At 36.7% G+C, this 17854-nt stretch overlaps 1 protein-coding gene across 1 annotated transcript in view; it reads right to left on the minus strand.

Moving 5' to 3' along the window:
- Window positions 1-17854, minus strand: part of LOC149080277 (uncharacterized) — a 99248-nt gene that overhangs the window by 35771 nt on the left and 45623 nt on the right. Inside the window, exon 2 of the mRNA XM_089239406.1 lies at window positions 330-413. Coding sequence (XP_089095532.1) covers window positions 330-413 — 84 coding nt within the window. The remainder of the gene's footprint in view (window positions 1-329; window positions 414-17854) is intronic.

Consider the following 17854-nt stretch of genomic DNA (forward strand, 5'->3'; position numbering starts at 1 on the left):
GGGGCTGAATTAATTTGATGGCCGAGTTAATTTGGGCCAAAATTAGTGAGAAAAACTTGTCTTTTGGTAATAATTACAATCAAACCTACAGCGATTTTTTTCGCACATTTTTTTTCAATAGAAAAATCGACAACCCATAAACACGCTGATTTAAGGTGCGCCAATATCGAGTTTAGAAAAGAAAAGAAAACAACAAAATATATGAGTGTTTTCACATAAACGCTAACAATGAAATAGTTTCATATTCTTCATCAATGATTTTGAAATGAATATATGAAAAAGTTTTCTTTAAAATATTAGGGTTAGAAAAAAAAAGATGCCATACTCACCTTCTATAATGAGCTGTATTACACCGTTTGACAGGTACGGATTATGCAAACCAAATGAGGAGCTAGAGGCTTTGCAGAATGAAACTAAAAACGAGGAGAAATGAGATGACAGAACAGTTTGAGTACTATGCAATATCTACTCTATAATATAAAATCACAAACTCGAAAAGGGCCTCTTTCTAAGCAACCGAAATTAGTGACGATTTTGTTACGGAAATAGGTGACGTTTTTGTGTTACGGAAGTCGGTTACGATTTTGGGTCGAGTTTTCATTTAACTCTTGAGGACATCGGGAACCGCTTGACCTTGTAAGGATCGAGTTTTGTGCATGTACCCAGAGGTATGTATACATCACCAGTGCTCCCAACACACAGGGTCCGGGTACCCAGGGCGGGGCATTGGACAGATCTCTTTATGGGGAAATTGACAGGTTTCATTTTGAGTCGAGGATGAATACTTGCTTCTCATTGCGCATTGTGCTGCATTGCTTATTGTGGCACTGAAAAAATAATGGTGCATTACTGATTGCGGTGCATTGCATATTGTAGTGCATCGCGTGCTGTATTGCTCATTGTGATGCCGCGTTTAGTGCGTATTGTGGTGCATTGCATACTATAGTGCTTTTTATAGTGCTTTGCTTATTGCGATGCATCACATACTATGCTGCATTGCTTATTTGTGGTGTACAATATTACTGATTACACACATTACTACGCATTTTTCTACACGCATTGCAGCGCATCTCGTGATATATTGCTTACCGTAATACAGTACTTTTTGCGTATATTATGGTGCTTCGCTTATTGTGATACATCGCGTATTGTGGTGCATTACGTTTTATGCTGTATTGCGGGGCACTGTAAATAGTGGTACATTGCGTATTGTAATGCATCGCGTGCTGTATTGCTTATTCTAACGCATTGCTTATTCTAACGCATTGCTTATTCTAATGCATTGCTTATAATGGTGCTTTGCTTATGTGATGCATCGCGTATTGTACTGTATTGCATATAGTTATATGTATTGTGGTTCATCGCGTGCTGTATTGCTTATTGTGGTGCATTGCTGAGTGCGTTACCAATTGTTATGCATTATAGTGTATCGCGTACTGTATTTCTCATTGCAATGCAGTGCTTATTGCGTATTGTGGCGCATTGCGTATTGGGCTGTATTGCTTATTGTGGCGCATTGCGTATTGGGCTGTATTGCTTATTGTGGCGCATTGCGTATTGGGCTGTATTGCTTATTGTGGCGCATTGCGTATTGGTCTGTATTGCTTATTGTGGCGCATTGCGTATTGGGCTGTATTGCTTATTGTGGCGCATTGCGTATTGGGCTGTATTGCTTATTGTGGCGCATTGCGTATTGGGCTGTATTGCTTATTGTGGCGCATTGCGTATTGGGCTGTATTGCTTATTGTGGTGTACTGCAAATAGTTGTGCATTGCTGATTATAGTGTATCGCTTGCTTATTGTGTATTGTGGTGCTTATTGCGATGTATAGTGCTTTATTGCGTATTGAGCTGTATTGCTTATTATGGTGTGCATTGCGTATTGTTATGCATCAATGCAGTATGCGCATTGTATGGTACATTACGTATTGTGGTGCATCGCTGATTGTGTTGCATTGCGTATTGTGGTGCACTGCAATATGGTGCATTGCTGATTGTGTTGCATTGCGTATTGTGGTGCACTGCAATATGGTGCATTGCTGATTGCGGTGCATTGCGTATTGTTATGCATTGCATGCTGTATTGCTTATTAGTATAATGCAGTGCTTATTCCGTATTGTGGTACATTGTGTATTGTGTTGTATTGCTTATTGTAATACATTGCGTATTTTGCTGTATTGCTTAATCTAATGCAGTGGTTATTGCTATTGTGCTGTATTGCTTAATCTAATGCAGTGGTTATTGCTATTGTGCTGTATTGCTTAATCTAATGCAGTGGTTATTGCTATTGTGCTGTATTGCTTAATCTAATGCAGTGGTTATTGCTATTGTGCTGTATTGCTTAATCTAATGCAGTGGTTATTGCTATTGTGCTGTATTGCTTAATCTAATGCAGTGGTTATTGCTATTGTGCTGTATTGCTTATTGTGGTGCAGTGGGTATTGCTATTGTGCTGTATTACTTATTGTGGTGCACTGCCAATACAATGCTGATTTTAGTGCATCGCATGCTGTATTGCTTATCATAATGCAGTCCGATGCAGTCTGTATTGCGTATTGTGGTAAATTGCTTATTGCGATGTTTCGCTGATTGCAGTGCATTGCTGATTTTGCTGATTGTTGATTTGTACTGTTATGCATTACGTACTGTAGCGCATAACGTGCTGTATTGCTTATTGTAATGCAGTTCTTATTGCGTATTGGAGTGCATTGCGTATTATTCTGCTTTGCTTGATGCGATACATCGCGTTTGCGTATTGTGGTGAATTGCATATTATACTGTATTGCTTATTGTGGTGCACTGGAAATGGTGGTGCATTACTGATTGTAATGCATTGGGTATTGTAGTGCATCGCGTGCTGTATTGCTTATTTTAATGAGTGCTTATTGCATATTGGGGTGTATTGCTTATTGTGGCGTACTGCAAATAGTGGTGCATTCCATATTGTAGTGCATCGCGTGCTGTATTGCTTATTGCAACACAGTGCTTATTGCGTATTGTGGTGCATTGCGTATTATTGTGTTTTGTTCAATGCGATACATTGCGTACTGTGGTGCATTGCATATTGTGCTGTATTGCTTATTGTAATGCAGTGCTTACGGTGTATTGTGGTACATATTATGGTACTTTGCCTATTGCGATGCATCGCGTATTGCGGTACATTCCTTATCATGGTACACTACTTATTTTGCAGTATTGCTGATGTTGGTGCATTGCTTATTGCTGCATTGCTGATGGTGGTACATCGCTTTTGTGCTGCATTGTGGTGCACTGCATATAGTGGTGGATTGAGTATTGTGCTTTATTGCCGATAGTGGTGCTTTGCGTGTTGTGATACACCGTATATATAGTGAATCACTACTTAATTTGCTGTACTGCTGATATGGTGGTGCATTGCATATTGTGGTGCATTACTTATTGTGCTGTGTTGCCTATCGTGGTGTATCACGTATGTATTGCGGTGCATCGAGTATTCTGTTGTATTTATGATGGCAGTGCATTGTTTATCGAAATCAGAATGGGAAACTGGCAATGAATAACTATTTCGCAGGCATTTCCAGTGCCTGAGGAATATTTTGCTTTATAATTAAAGAAGATGTGACGAGGAGTTGGGGGGTTGGGGTTTGGACGCCGTAGGTGTCAGGGGGGCTTTGCTCCCCTAGTATTCGTATAATAATCATAAGTGATTATAGTGAATATAATAATCGGTGACTATTATATTCCCCAGTTCGTAAGGTCGTATTGGTAAATACAATAAATCGTCAACGAATTAATTGAATTTACCAAAAATTATGCATTCCATCGGTAATGCCGATTTTATTTGTACATAATTATGTGTGGGAAGAAAACCTGTCAACACTTATTTTAATTTAATTTTTATAGAAAAATACGTGTCGTGGACGTATCGCAAACTAATAAACAGGTTAAATGAAAACAAGAGAAGTGATAATTTTTTTTACATTTATCAAATATACAGACTTCAATTAGGAATTATGGATAATCTCCGGTGAAATGATAAACACATTAAAATTCATTGAATTTACCGAGGCGATCAGTGATTATGCATAATCACAACTTTAGCAACTTCCCGTAACATTTATGGGTAAAAAATAGTTTGGAGTGAAATATTCCAAAAAAATTCGACATTCTCGAGTAATAAAAAAAATAGTTGAAGTAAATTACACCAATGTAATGTGGATACAGCCCCTATACAACTCCTATCCACTTCAGGAAAGCAATAAAAGAAAGTAGGGGTTAGAAAGAAAAAAAAAGAAGATACTTGGGAAGGGGCTTGATTGTGCGGAAATGTGTATAAAATCTCCCCTATGCGGAAATGCACCGTGCGGATCTGCGGCCAGACGGATCTGGTCTGGAGACCGCCCAATGTCCGAATTTGAATGGTTTTGTGCTACTACACTGGTGTTTATCTATCTATATAACTCTAGAATAGAATGTTTTAACCCCGGCATCTGATGAAAACCCGGTAACTTTCCTTTCTACTCCCAGGGTTATATAACTAAATCGTATCAATCAATGGTCATATCCTTCACCCTGCCCATCCTCCATCTGTTCTTTGTCTGACTTTTTATGAGAGCAAAAGACCTATTCCAGTCGGTCCCTGGAAAACTCATCTTTTCAGTTGAACTTTCCTTCTCCTTCTTAAAAAAAAAAGATCATCCTAAAATATCGGCCTCGCAAATTGCGAAATTTTTTTGTGTGAGTTTTTTCTTTGACTCCCTTCATATTGGTAGGGTTTGAAGTTGAAGCTGCCTCAGGAAAACAAGAAAAGGGCTTTGCCCCACCAGTGGTCATTTTTTATCTTCACTGGTGGGGCAAATAGAAAGGCTAGTGGGGCGAAATCCCCACCAGTTAACATGTAAAAAAAGGTGCCTTTTGGGAAGTGCGAGATATAGAATAAAAATGTAACACGATGGGCTTATCATATTCCTGAAAATCGACATTGTACAAAAATATTAAATTTTTTTGTTTCAAAAAGACGAATCATACCTATCATATTTTGACACTTCATTTTTTTACCTTTCGCTCTCAGAAATGTGTAGCGCGAAATTTGAATGTCCCAATTTATTTACATACAGTATGTAATTTGAAAGGATTTAGAAAACACACACGCACGCACTTATATGGAGAGGAGGATTGAAGTCGGTTGAGGCTCCGGGCGCAGAAGAAAATACTGTATTGGACCCTTAAATTAGGAAAAAGTGTATAGTTTAGGTTTTGCATTGTCCTTCAATAGTCGGGGTCCAGTGGGTGCGCCCGGCACGTCATCGTTAAATACGCCGCTATTTATATTTTTCAGATGTTTTTTCAAAGTTCCCTTTTCTGTTAGCGAATTCAGCTACATTTCTTTCTTAACTTATCATAAAATGATGTTAATTTAATAAAAAAATTTTTTTACTCAAATGCGAGCCAGTGCACGTATTTAAACAAATTTCACAAAACTCTTATTTAGAATGTGCTCAGTTGGAATCGTTTCCAAAGCTAGGGAACACAGCTTTGAAAACACTTCTACTAGTCGCTACTCATTGGCGAAATGGGGGTTTCATCAGTTTTGCTTGTGAAAACAGTAACCACAAATCACTTGAATGTAGATGATAATATGCAGGTAGTCTTTTCAAAGAAAGAATTTCAATTTCAAAATTTCATTTTTTATGAATGATACCCGCGTGCATTTTTTCCAATAAATTAATTTTGCAATGGGGGGGGGATATTTTGTTTTAATTTTTATAACGACTAATTTTGGATAATTAATTTAGTTAATTACAAAAGTATAAATTTTCACGCCAATGACTATATGTCACTGCCTGTCCTAAGCATAGATGAAGTGTGAAGGAAAAATAATGTAGGGAGGGTTTGGTGCATAAAGATATTATTCTAACTCTGTTGTTTGGCGGCAGATCCGCACGGTGCATTTCCGCATAGGGGAGATTTTAGACACATTTTCGCACAATTCAGGCCCCTTCTTAAAAATATCTTTTTTTTTCTTTCTACCCCCTACTTTCTTTTATTGCCTTCTTGAAGTGAGTAGGAGTTGTATAGGGGTTGTATCCACATTACATTGGTAATTTACTTCTACTATTTTTTTTTATCACTCGAGAGAGAGAGAGAGAGAGAGAGAATGTCGAATTTTTTTGGAATATTTCACTCCAAACTATTTTTTACCCGTAAATGTTACGGGAAAGTTGCTAAAGTTGTGATTATGCATAATCACTGATTGCCTCGATGAATTCAATGAATTTTAATGTGTTTAGTCTAACTACACTAACTAGTAATCACTTTCACCGGCAATTATCCACAATTCCTAATTGAAGTCTGTATATTTGATGAATGTAAAAAAAATATCACTTCTGTTGTCTTCATTTAACCTGCTTATTAGTTTACGACACGTATTTTGCCATGAAAGTTAAATTAAGATAAGTGTCGAAAGATTTTCTTCATACACATAATTATGTACAAATAAAACCAACATTACTGATCGAATGCATAATTTTTGGTAAATTCAAGCAATTCATTGACGATTTATTGTATTTACCAATACGACCTTACGAACTGGGAGATATACATAATCACCGATAAATGTGATGAATTCTTGTTACATGAACAGAATTTATTAAACTTACCAAAATGGTTATGCATAATAAATGAAAATTTTCATTTACAAAAAGGTCTCTTCGCGTTCTCCTGGAGGAGAGTCACAGGGAGTTTGTGACTCTCCTAACGCAATTGATACGTTTAAAAAGAAGTACGATAGACACAGTAATATGTCATTTAAATATAAAAAATAATATCAAGAAGCGCTATTCATATTTAGATAAGACAACCATATTCTTTTTATGGGCAGTGTATTATATATTATTAAATTGTTTTGGTGATATATGTATGCTTTTATATTGGGTATTTCGTCGTTATATTTGACATTCATATTTTTTATGGGAATAATTTTTTCAGCCACCTCTTCAGGCAAATTTGCCTGCAGTGGCCTTTGTATATAATTACCGAAATTTACACTTTTACCTTAACCGGCGTAGGAATATTAGATACAATACGTTGTACACGTGCGTGTTAAATATTAAGCTTTGTTTGATCCAGCCCACACGATGCGTCAGTCGTTGGCAGGAGAGAGAGAGAGTGAGCGAGGTCACATGAAAAACAAATCTTCCTAAAATAGCTTGTCGTCCAACTGGACATCAGCCATGTTGAATGCACATTTTAGCACATCAGGATTAACTCATAAAATAAACTAATAATTTACCGATTTGAAATATGAATATTTATGCTGATAAAAGAGTCATCTCACATTGTTTACAAAATATTTAAACCATTTTTTTTCCTTCAAATGAATAGTTTTGTCGCTCCACCTATTTCCTCTGGAATAAATCGTCTGAAGGTTACGTCCTAAAATTTATCACACTTATTGATTTAGCGTGTAACATGAATTTGAATGCTTAACATAAATATTATAATAGAAAATAATGTGAAATGCAAAATTTTTACTTTCTTGTCTGAAAAAAACGTTGCTTTAAATTTTTTCAAAAGCACATTTACATGATGCAGGAAAAAAAAACAGAGCTCCAAATAAGAAATAATGATTAAATAATAACCGTAAATTTGCCTGCAATATATTTCGTTCATTAATTCGAAAATAATTCGGTGCTATAATGAAAAAACATAACGAATATTTCGGTTGAAGAAGAGAAACATACAAATACAAATACAAATACAACGCCACAACAGGCAAAATGCCCAACGAGGTGGCTGATAAAAAGATGCCCATAAAAATATGGTTGTCATATGTTTCAAAAATACAGCAACCCAATTAAAAATGCAATTAACACAAATTACAAACAATATATACACATGATAAAATATTATACAATGCCCATAAAGAATACTTATGGTTGTCTTATTCTAAGAATGGATAGCTTCTCGATTTACCCCAACATGTTTATCGTATTTCTTTTTAAACGTGTCAATTGTGTTACAATTTACTACCTCCGGGGGTAAGCTATTCCATTAGGATCCAAACATGGATAATAAAATCTAATTAGCTATGAAGTATTGTAATCATTTTTTCCTTCAATATTTTTTATTTCCCGGTTATATATATTGAAACACATACTAAAATTCTGTTGCAAAAATTTACTTCAATTTTGCGATGTAAGCCACGCACTTTTTTTTATCCTTCGTGCTTTCATAATAAAGCAGAATGTGTTAAATACGTCTGCCCAGTTTAGCGTACATTGCGCATCCTTTTTTGCCCTTTAAATCTACCTCTGCTCGACTCATGTAGAAGTCACTGTATTTAGATTCCTCTTCCATATCCAGGATCAGCATTCTGATCTTTGGATTTGGTAATGGGCGGAATTACGGGGGGGGGGCGTGGGGGGCATTTCCCCCCAGCGTCAAAGGTGGAGTCGACTAATGGATATATGTATATATGAATTGACACCACATCATCATCATCGTGCCCCCCCCCCAGCAATAATGACCGTGCCCCCCGGAGAGAGAGATAGACTTGGGAGACTTCCAAGTCTATCTCCGCCTATGGATTTGGTTTACCCATAATGGAATTGAATCTGTTATGCCATCCTTCTAAGGCGTTGTTTGTTCTGTGTTTTCTTTTATTACAATTCTAAATATTGATTTTCAACACCGAATTTTCGAACCACTCTTTTACAAAGTAGTCATAAAATTCTTGCAATTTCGGGTGTTGAGGAGAGTTTTCCTGGATGGATAGCCGCCCGTCATCTACATCTTCTAATGGTAGACGTGCCAATGCTGCACACATACGCACATTAAATCTTACTTCATCTTTGCTCTTGTAATCATTTACCAACCCTAAGGACTATACGTGCCGCCATAGACATTATTTTAATGGAAACTGCATCCGAAAATTTTGATTAATGGGAAGAGTCTATCTAGAGCCTTTATTGAGGCAATTTCAAAATCTACCGTCACTGACTGAGGATCCCCCCCCCCCATCTGGCTTCTTTTAGAACTGCAAATAGCTTTGCATAAGTATCCTCAGTTTTTTTTCAAACAAAGCAAAAACTATAGGCACTATTGTGACTTCATCATTCCTACTTATTTCTGCATGAATCGTATACAACTGATAGAACTGATTACTACAACTTTTAAAGTCTCATCTCCGAAAAAGTTCTTGAAGCTTTGAAGATTATTTCGGCCTTTGTCACTAGCAAATACTATAAATCTACAGTAAACATGAAGGTGACAAAAGTACGACACTGACTGTAGAGCAGACATCTTCAATCTTTTGCATGCGAGTGTAATGGTGCTCGCCGAAGCTCAAGAGTTCTCGATCCTTGGTGCTCGCGGCATCAAGTCTTCGACTATCGAACCGTTCAAGTTTCGTTAATGGATGTATTTCGAATTTTTGCAGATTTTCCCTGTATATCCTGTATATTGTGGATTGAAATACAGTAGACTCTCGCTAATCCGACACATATCAAACCGGAGTATGCCGGATTACCGAAATCGCCCGAATACTGGAAATTAATTGAAAAAGTTCATTTAAATAATATAAAATTTTTTGCAAAGACATGCAGTGATAGGATTTCCTCATCTGTGCACGAAGAAACCACGCCTAAAAACGCCGGATTACTGGACTGGCCGGAGTCTATTGTAAAACTTTTGCAAACAAATCAAAACCCCTGAAATATCAGTGAAATTTTCAGTTTCAGAGTTACATGTACGGATTAATATAGTAAATGTTTCACACAGATTTAGAAATGTTTGAAGTTTTCTTCCATACAATAGAACTCATCTCGATTTGAAGAGAAATGTGTCCATGTGTCAAATTTGAAAACATGCTATGGATATTGCCGCAAGCGAATACAGGGTCTTCGAACGGGAAAGGGGATTGGGCATATAGTGAACACGGGGGGGGGGCGAATTATTCACCTCCACCCTTCTGCCTATGGAAGAATTTATTGAAGAATTAATTTCATGTACTACACTGCGTAGAAGAAAAGGTCGTAAAAGATATTTTACTGCACCGACCGTGCAAGCCTCAGAAAAAAGAGTTTTTCTGTTGTTCTAATTTAGGGTAAAAAATAAAGTGAATGAACTGAACTGAACTGAATTAAGATTGGGTTCGCTGGTGCCACGACACAATTTTTAATGGCCGTTCTGCCAGACTTATCTGCGGGCCACGAAGTACGTGACCTATATCACGTATGTTTAAAATTATGAGAAATTAGTTGAAAAAGCGCGAGTCAAAGATGATTTCAGTGGCAGAATTTCATGAGCACTCACACATACACAATCCCCTCATAACTTCAGTTCATTTACGGTAGGGAATAAAAGAAGGAAGAGACAGGAAGAATAACAGAAAAAGAAAGACAAGCAAGGACCTCTGTTTTTCCAAGTGCGGAAATGGACTGTGCGGAATCGCCCCCAAATTCCCCATGTGCGGAACTGTCGATACACCGCAGGGAGAGGGGAAAAAAGTTATCTATCAAAAGCGGTATCAGCAGGGAAGAGGAGGGGGAGTCCAGTGAAATTCGGACATAGATAACAAGAGTGAAGCAGTGCAATTCGATAGCCACACCTACCTTCGAGTGCAACTGACCCATCTCCCATAAATCATCCTGTTCCATAGAATACGGGATGTATGACGACCCAGTGTGAATTTTGTACTCTCTATAAATTGCTCTCCTGATGTCCCTTTGGATCTGCGCCTGTCATATCATATGCATGTAGATAAACATATGATTATAATTACGAAACCACAATTCATATACAGTATACGAGTTACGGAAAAAGTGATAAAAACGATAGTCATGCTTAATAATCACTGACTATTTCGGTAAGTTTGATCATTTTTCATATACCGAGAATTTATCACATTCACTGGTAACTATATAAAATCTCCAGCTCTTTTAGGTAGGTACAGTGTGATAAATCATGCTTAAATTATTCAAATTCAGCGGATAAACATCAGTCTAGGATGATGAAGGGCGGTACAACGGTACAAATATTCAATCATTGCACTTCACTCATAGTTTCCCATAGTTCGAAAAAGAGATGTAAGATGTCAGCACAGTATAACGAGCATTACACAAAAACAAAGTTCACGTTAGGTTCATAACACGAACACGCACATTCCAACATGTACCAATTCAGTAACGGCTCCAAAGGGGGAATATGGACTAGATGAGGTGCATGTGTGAGATTTAGTAGTTTAGTAGTCGAAGATGATGAGTTCTATCGGTAATGTGGGTTTTATTTGTATATGTTTGTTTTGTTATACGCAAAAGAAGGGACCCCCCCCCCCCGGAGAAGAGATTATAATGCTATTTTGCAGAAAAAAACGTAAAAACTCCCCTTTCACAAGTAAAGAAAATATGAAACCCCTTCCCCCGTTGAGAAAATGCTGCGTACGCCTATATTGATACGGTGAGCAAATCTAACATCACGAGACTGATAAAAGTTTTTACGTTTCCATCCGCTTCATAAATATTTTCATTTGATTTCATTTTTATGGCGAAATACGTGTAGTGCACGTATCACGTATCAGGCAGAACTGATACGTAGTTAAATGAAGGTGATAATTTTTTTTATATTTATCAAACTTACCAACTTCATTCGGAATGCATGTATAATCACCAGTAGAAGTGATAAACATGGTGAAATTCATCAAACTTACTGAGACAACTTGTGATTAGGCATAACGACTGGCGATTATGAATATTCACTGGTTTATCACTTATACCGTAACACGTGTCCACTCTTATCATTGCTCAATAACGAAGTTCCTTGACTATCAGGCTTAGCGAAAACTTCCAATTACAAAAAAAAAAAAAAAAAATGTTTCAAATGTGTTTTCATCCATCAACCTAAAGAAATCAAAACATTTTTTTCATAGAAAATTACAAAATATACATTTTTATACGGTCCTTGCCTTTTAAGGTATATGTAATAAAAACAGCTCCACTCAGAAACGAATACCCATAGTTCTACGACAGAAACTAATAGAGTCATAATTAATTAAAGATAAGGAATGGGAAATTCATAGAATTATTTCTAAGACATAGTTTTTACTGACTCAATTTACTCATCAGGAGCACTCTAACAACTATTTTTGTTTTGTCATTGAATAAAATCGTAAGAAAATTATATTGATTACCAGACGCAAATCTTTTTATACGTTCCTTAAAACGTGACTGAAAAGCTGGATTTTCTGATAAAGAATATGTCTAAAATCACAAACTATTTGATTAATTAATCGTGATAATAAATCATTGCCGTTCCATTACTCGACTAGTTTTTGTTGTAAAATTGTATGAAGATTTGAACAGATATGACTTATAGAACACAGAGACTGTATGGAAAATATTAAGTTTTGTATTAAGATGATAGATGACAACATCTGAAACGTATTTTATAATAGGAACTAAGACTAATGGTTAAGTAATTAGCTCCCGGACATCGATAAGACTGGACATCTGTAATCGTTGCATCAAGAGGTAGTATTATCATTAGATGCCACCATATTAATTCCGTTATTGACGTCTCGTCTAAATTATCGTTGTTAGTACCACGGTAAAATGCATTTATTAGTATTTATTCGCAGCAAAAAGTTCTAATTGATTACTTGAGTAAAATTCAGCCGGTTGTTTCACCCTGTAAACTAGTTTTCCACACGACACTTTTGCGCATTGCCGCATTGCACAGAAAGTAGCTTCACGAAAACTTTTTCGGAGGTAGTGCGAAATACCTGCTACATATATATATATATTTATTTAAAACCCCCGAAAGAACAAAAAACTGGTGATGAATTTAAAAACATGGTGATTTTTCACGATATTATATAATTTTTCATGGCATAATATAAAAAGGTGATTTTAAGTGAAATATAAAAAATATCGCTGTAGCTGTTTCGAAATATCCACAACAATATCGTTATAGAGGAATTTATCGTAGTAAAGGATATCGTTGTATCAAGAGGAGTTAAACATCGTACCATAAGCAATTCCAAACAAGATTCGAAAAATCTCGTTGTAGAAAGATTCATCATTATATCGAGTATTGTTGTAACGGGGTTTCACTATTTTTTTTATACACAAGCCTCTTCAATAAAAGAATGGAATTACTATGCTGCATTACGATGCAAAGAGTAGCTCGAATTCTCTAAAACATAGTTTTCATATTTATTAGCGGATGAAAGAAAATATCTTAAGTGCTATGAAGGTGAACTAATAATTAAATTTTTGCATCTCTCAAAATATCGTGAACTCAATTTTCTGACATTTTTGTATATGCTGAAATCTTTTTTGGAGCAAATTTCATGGTTAAAATTCCGTTTTCACTTGATGACTGCTTATATTCACTACTAAAAATGAAATGGTCACAAAAGGACTACTAAAATGTCATTTATAGGTTGAAAATGAGAAAAGTTTATTATTCTTTTAGAAACATCCTCCATATAGAGGATCTTCTTTTCCTGATTGTTGAGCAAAGTAGCTCCCGTTTACGGTATCTTTTTCCCGGTTCTTTATGGAGAAACGAACCAAAGATTTTACCACTGATCGAGCGTATGACAAAGCAAGCGATTTCGGTGATGACGAAAATGAGGAATTTAACCACTTCACGTACAGGTGTTTAGCAACCGATTTGGAATATCTTTATTTGAAGAATCGGTGACAAATCTGATTACCTCGTCCTAACCTAACTGCACGTTAGAAAAAAGAAGGGGGAAAGGCAAAAGTATAATAGATAAGGTAGATTAGAGACTTTCTTATTGTGTGATTAACTCTTTTCACCCTCACCCTACGTGTTCTCTTTCGGCCTTACATATGCATAGTAGAAAGATACAATATACGTGTGGGGGAAAAAATCATCAACAGAAGTATAGAAGGAAAAGGAGGAAAGAAAAAACAATCTCAATATAGGGTTACTATGAACGTTCGCGATGGTGAAGAGAGGAAAGAAAACACAGAGAACTTGTTTAAATTTGTTCCACTGGCCTTTGGACGCAATATCAAGTCCATGATCGTAAAGAGGTTAAGACAGTTTTCTGTAGAAAAATAAATAAAAGCGATCGATACCCAAAATAAAATTTCAATTTAAATTTTATTTTATTAAATAACACAATTACATACTCAAAAATATCATTACCCAAGAAGCAAATGGCTGCCAATACTGGGGTTAGAATCATAAGAAAATCAAAAACTGATACAAGCTTTTGATGGAAGAAAATATAAATTCAAATCACACAAATAATCATAATACGAAATCGAGTAGTACAAAGTATCATGAAACAAACTAGTAAAATATATACAATATGTTTATTATGATGAAGGAAAAAAAGAAATGTATAATCGTATATATATGTTACCGGCAAAGTATGAAATCCAGGCATTCTATAGAATGCCTAGGCATTGTATAGAATGCCTGGTCGTTTCAGGCAAAGTATGAAATACCGGTTTTATTCTATACTTTGCCTAGGCATTCTATAGAATGACTAGTCATTCTATAGAATGCCTAAACACAATCCAGGCAAAGTATGAAATATCTTCTTCCAACAAATCTCTTTAGGGGCGGTATAAAATATTACATAAAATTAAAATGTCATAGAATTTTCTTTTTTTCCCGGAAACGTTTCCCTTTCGCTCTCGTGAAAAAGGATCTGTTGAGGGGCGGTATAAAATATTACAATTTCTTCGAATTAAAATTTCGCAGAATTTTCGTCATTTTTTCCCGGAAACGTTTCCCTTTCGCTCTCGTGAAAAAGGATCTGTTGAGGGGCGGTATAAAATATTACAATTTCTTCGAATTAAAATTTCGCAGAATTTTCGTCATTTTTTCCCGGAAACGTTTCCCTTTCGCTCTCGTGAAAAAGGATCTGTTGAGGGGCGGTATAAAATATTACAATTTCTTCGAATTAAAATTTCGCAGAATTTTCGTCATTTTTTCCCGGAAACGTTTCCCTTTCGCTCTCGCGAAAAAGGATCTGTTGAGGGACGGTATAAAATATTACAATTTCTTCGAATTAAAATTTCGCAGAATTTTCGTCATTTTTTCCCGGGAACGTTTCCCTTTCGCTCTCGTGAAAAAGGATCTGTTGAGGGGCGGTGTAAAATATTACAATTTCTTCGAATTAAAATTTCGCAGAATTTTCGTCATTTTTTCCCGGAAACGTTTCCCTTTCGCTCTCGTGAAAAAGGATCTGTTGAGGGGCGGTGTAAAATATTACAATTTCTTCAAATTAAAATTTCGCAGAATTTTCGTCATTTTTTCCCGGAAACGTTTCCCTTTCGCTCTCGTGAAAAAGGATCTGTTGAGGGGCGGTATAAAATATTACAATTTCTTCGAATTAAAATTTCGCAGAATTTTCGTCGTTTTTTCCCGTTAACGTTTCCCTTCGCTCTCGCGAAAAAGGATCTGTTGAGGGACGGTATAAAATATTACAATTTCTTCGAATTAAAATTTCGCAGAATTTTCGTCATTTTTTCCCGGAAACGTTTCCCTTCGCTCTCGCGAAAAAGGATCTGTTGAGGGGCGGTGTAAAATATTACAATTTCTTCAAATTAAAATTTCGCAGAATTTTCGTCATTTTTTCCCGGAAACGTTTCCCTTTCGCTCTCGTGAAAAAGGATCTGTTGAGGGGCGGTGTAAAATATTACAATTTCTTCAAATTAAAATTTCGCAGAATTTTCGTCATTTTTTCCCGGAAACGTTTCCCTTTCGCTCTCGTGAAAAAGGATCTGTTGAGGGGCGGCGTAAAATATTACAATTTCTTCGAATTAAAATTTCGCAGAATTTTCGTCATTTTTTCCCGGAAACGTTTCCCTTTCGCTCTCGTGAAAAAGGATCTGTTGAGGGGCGGCGTAAAATATTACAATTTCTTCGAATTAAAATTTCGCAGAATTTTCGTCATTTTTTCCCGGAAACGTTTCCCTTTCGCTCTCGTGAAAAAGGATCTGTTGAGGGGCGGCGTAAAATATTACAATTTCTTCGAATTAAAATTTCGCAGAATTTTCGTCATTTTTTCCCGTTAACGTTTCCCTTCGCTCTCGTGAAAAAGGATCTGTTGAGGGGCGGTGTAAAATATTACAATTTCTTCAAATTAAAATTTCGCAGAATTTTCGTCATTTTTTCCCGGAAACGTTTCCCTTTCGCTCTCGTGAAAAAGGATCTGTTGAGGGGCGGCGTAAAATATTACAATTTCTTCAAATTAAAATTTCGCAGAATTTTCGTCATTTTTTCCCGGAAACGTTTCCCTTTCGCTCTCGTGAAAAAGGATCTGTTGAGGGGCGGCGTAAAATATTACAATTTCTTCGAATTAAAATTTCGCAGAATTTTCGTCATTTTTTCCAGGAAACGTTTCCCTTCGCTCTCGTGAAAAAGGATCTGTTGAGGGGCGGCGTAAAATATTACAATTTCTTCGAATTAAAATTTCGCAGAATTTTCGTCATTTTTTCCCGGAAACGTTTCCCTTCGCTCTCGCGAAAAAGGATCTGTTGAGGGGCGGTGTAAAATATTACAATTTCTTCAAATTAAAATTTCGCAGAATTTTCGTCATTTTTTCCCGAAAACGTTTCCCTTTCGCTCTCGTGAAAAAGGATCTGTTGAGGGGCGGTGTAAAATATTACAATTTCTTCAAATTAAAATTTCGCAGAATTTTCGTCATTTTTTCCCGGAAACGTTTCCCTTTCGCTTTTGCTTTTATCCATTTCGCTTTGCTTTTGAGGGTAGAAGTTGTTCGTCCACAGTTAGATTGGGCCCTGGTTTTTAGCACGTCGCACTGTATTCTATGAATGAAATCCATAGTGAACATGCAAGAGAAAATTGGTCAGATCGAATCGCATGAATTTCAAAATTTCTTTGAAACGATATCTTGTCATTGCTTGGGGAAAAAATAGAGGACCCCAAATCTGGACGACCACAATGAATTCAGTAGGAAGTTTTTTGCACCTCTTGCATACATAATGGATATCGTTGCATCCAGTTCAAGCAAAGAAACTGACCAAGATGGGCTTCAGCTTCTGTATATGTCGAATCATTTTGTCGCAGAAAATAAGGCGTCACGAACCCAAAACACTTTCATTTATGTTTTTTGAGCGCATAAAATGTGGGGCCTTGATTTTCTCTCAATATATTTTGCGATCCTCGACATCCTAAAGTTGAGGAAGGTTCTATGATTTTCCATATGCTCCCATCTGCTGCAGTTTCTTAGATCGTTTCTGTGGCTTCAACGAGTTATAATGAGTCACACCACGGTCATTTTCTGCACACGAGAGCTAATTAGACCGGGACCTACAATTTATTGCCGATTCCGAACGGCAAGCTTGTTTCTAAGCTCATCGAGAGGTTGGTGCACTAACTCCTCAATGGGGGACTTCATGCGGTCAAGTCGCAGTGTCTGTTGTACCCCTGTGCCAGGAAAGTTTTCTGACAAAGACGAACCGGGTATCAAACTCACGACACCTCTAAACATCCTTTGGTACTTTAGGCGAGTATCTTATCGACCTGGGCTACCGCGCCCGAGAAATAATTTTATATTGATTTAAATATTCGTCATCAGAACCGCTACTTTCTTCACTACAGTTCGACATAGGGTAGATGTATGCTCTTCTGCACTTTCATCATAACTGCTTCCAGAGTTTCTCTCATCTAATCTTTGCATCTCCTGGAGTATTTCTTCAGTAAATATACGTTTTCTCGTCATTCTAAACCAATGTTTCCCAAAGTGGGCAATCGCCTCCTGGTGGGCGATAGAAAGGACCAAGGGAGCGATAGAAGCCACAGGTATAACATAGGATATATGGGTTCGCTTGAGTGGGGGGGGGGGTGATGAGGGAAACATTTATCTG

The sequence above is a fragment of the Pholcus phalangioides genome, unplaced genomic scaffold, assembly GCF_987345545.1.
Source record: "Pholcus phalangioides strain wild (caught in Gottingen) unplaced genomic scaffold, Ppha-v1.0 ptg000011l_1, whole genome shotgun sequence".
Classification (NCBI taxonomy): Eukaryota; Metazoa; Arthropoda; class Arachnida; order Araneae; family Pholcidae; genus Pholcus; species Pholcus phalangioides.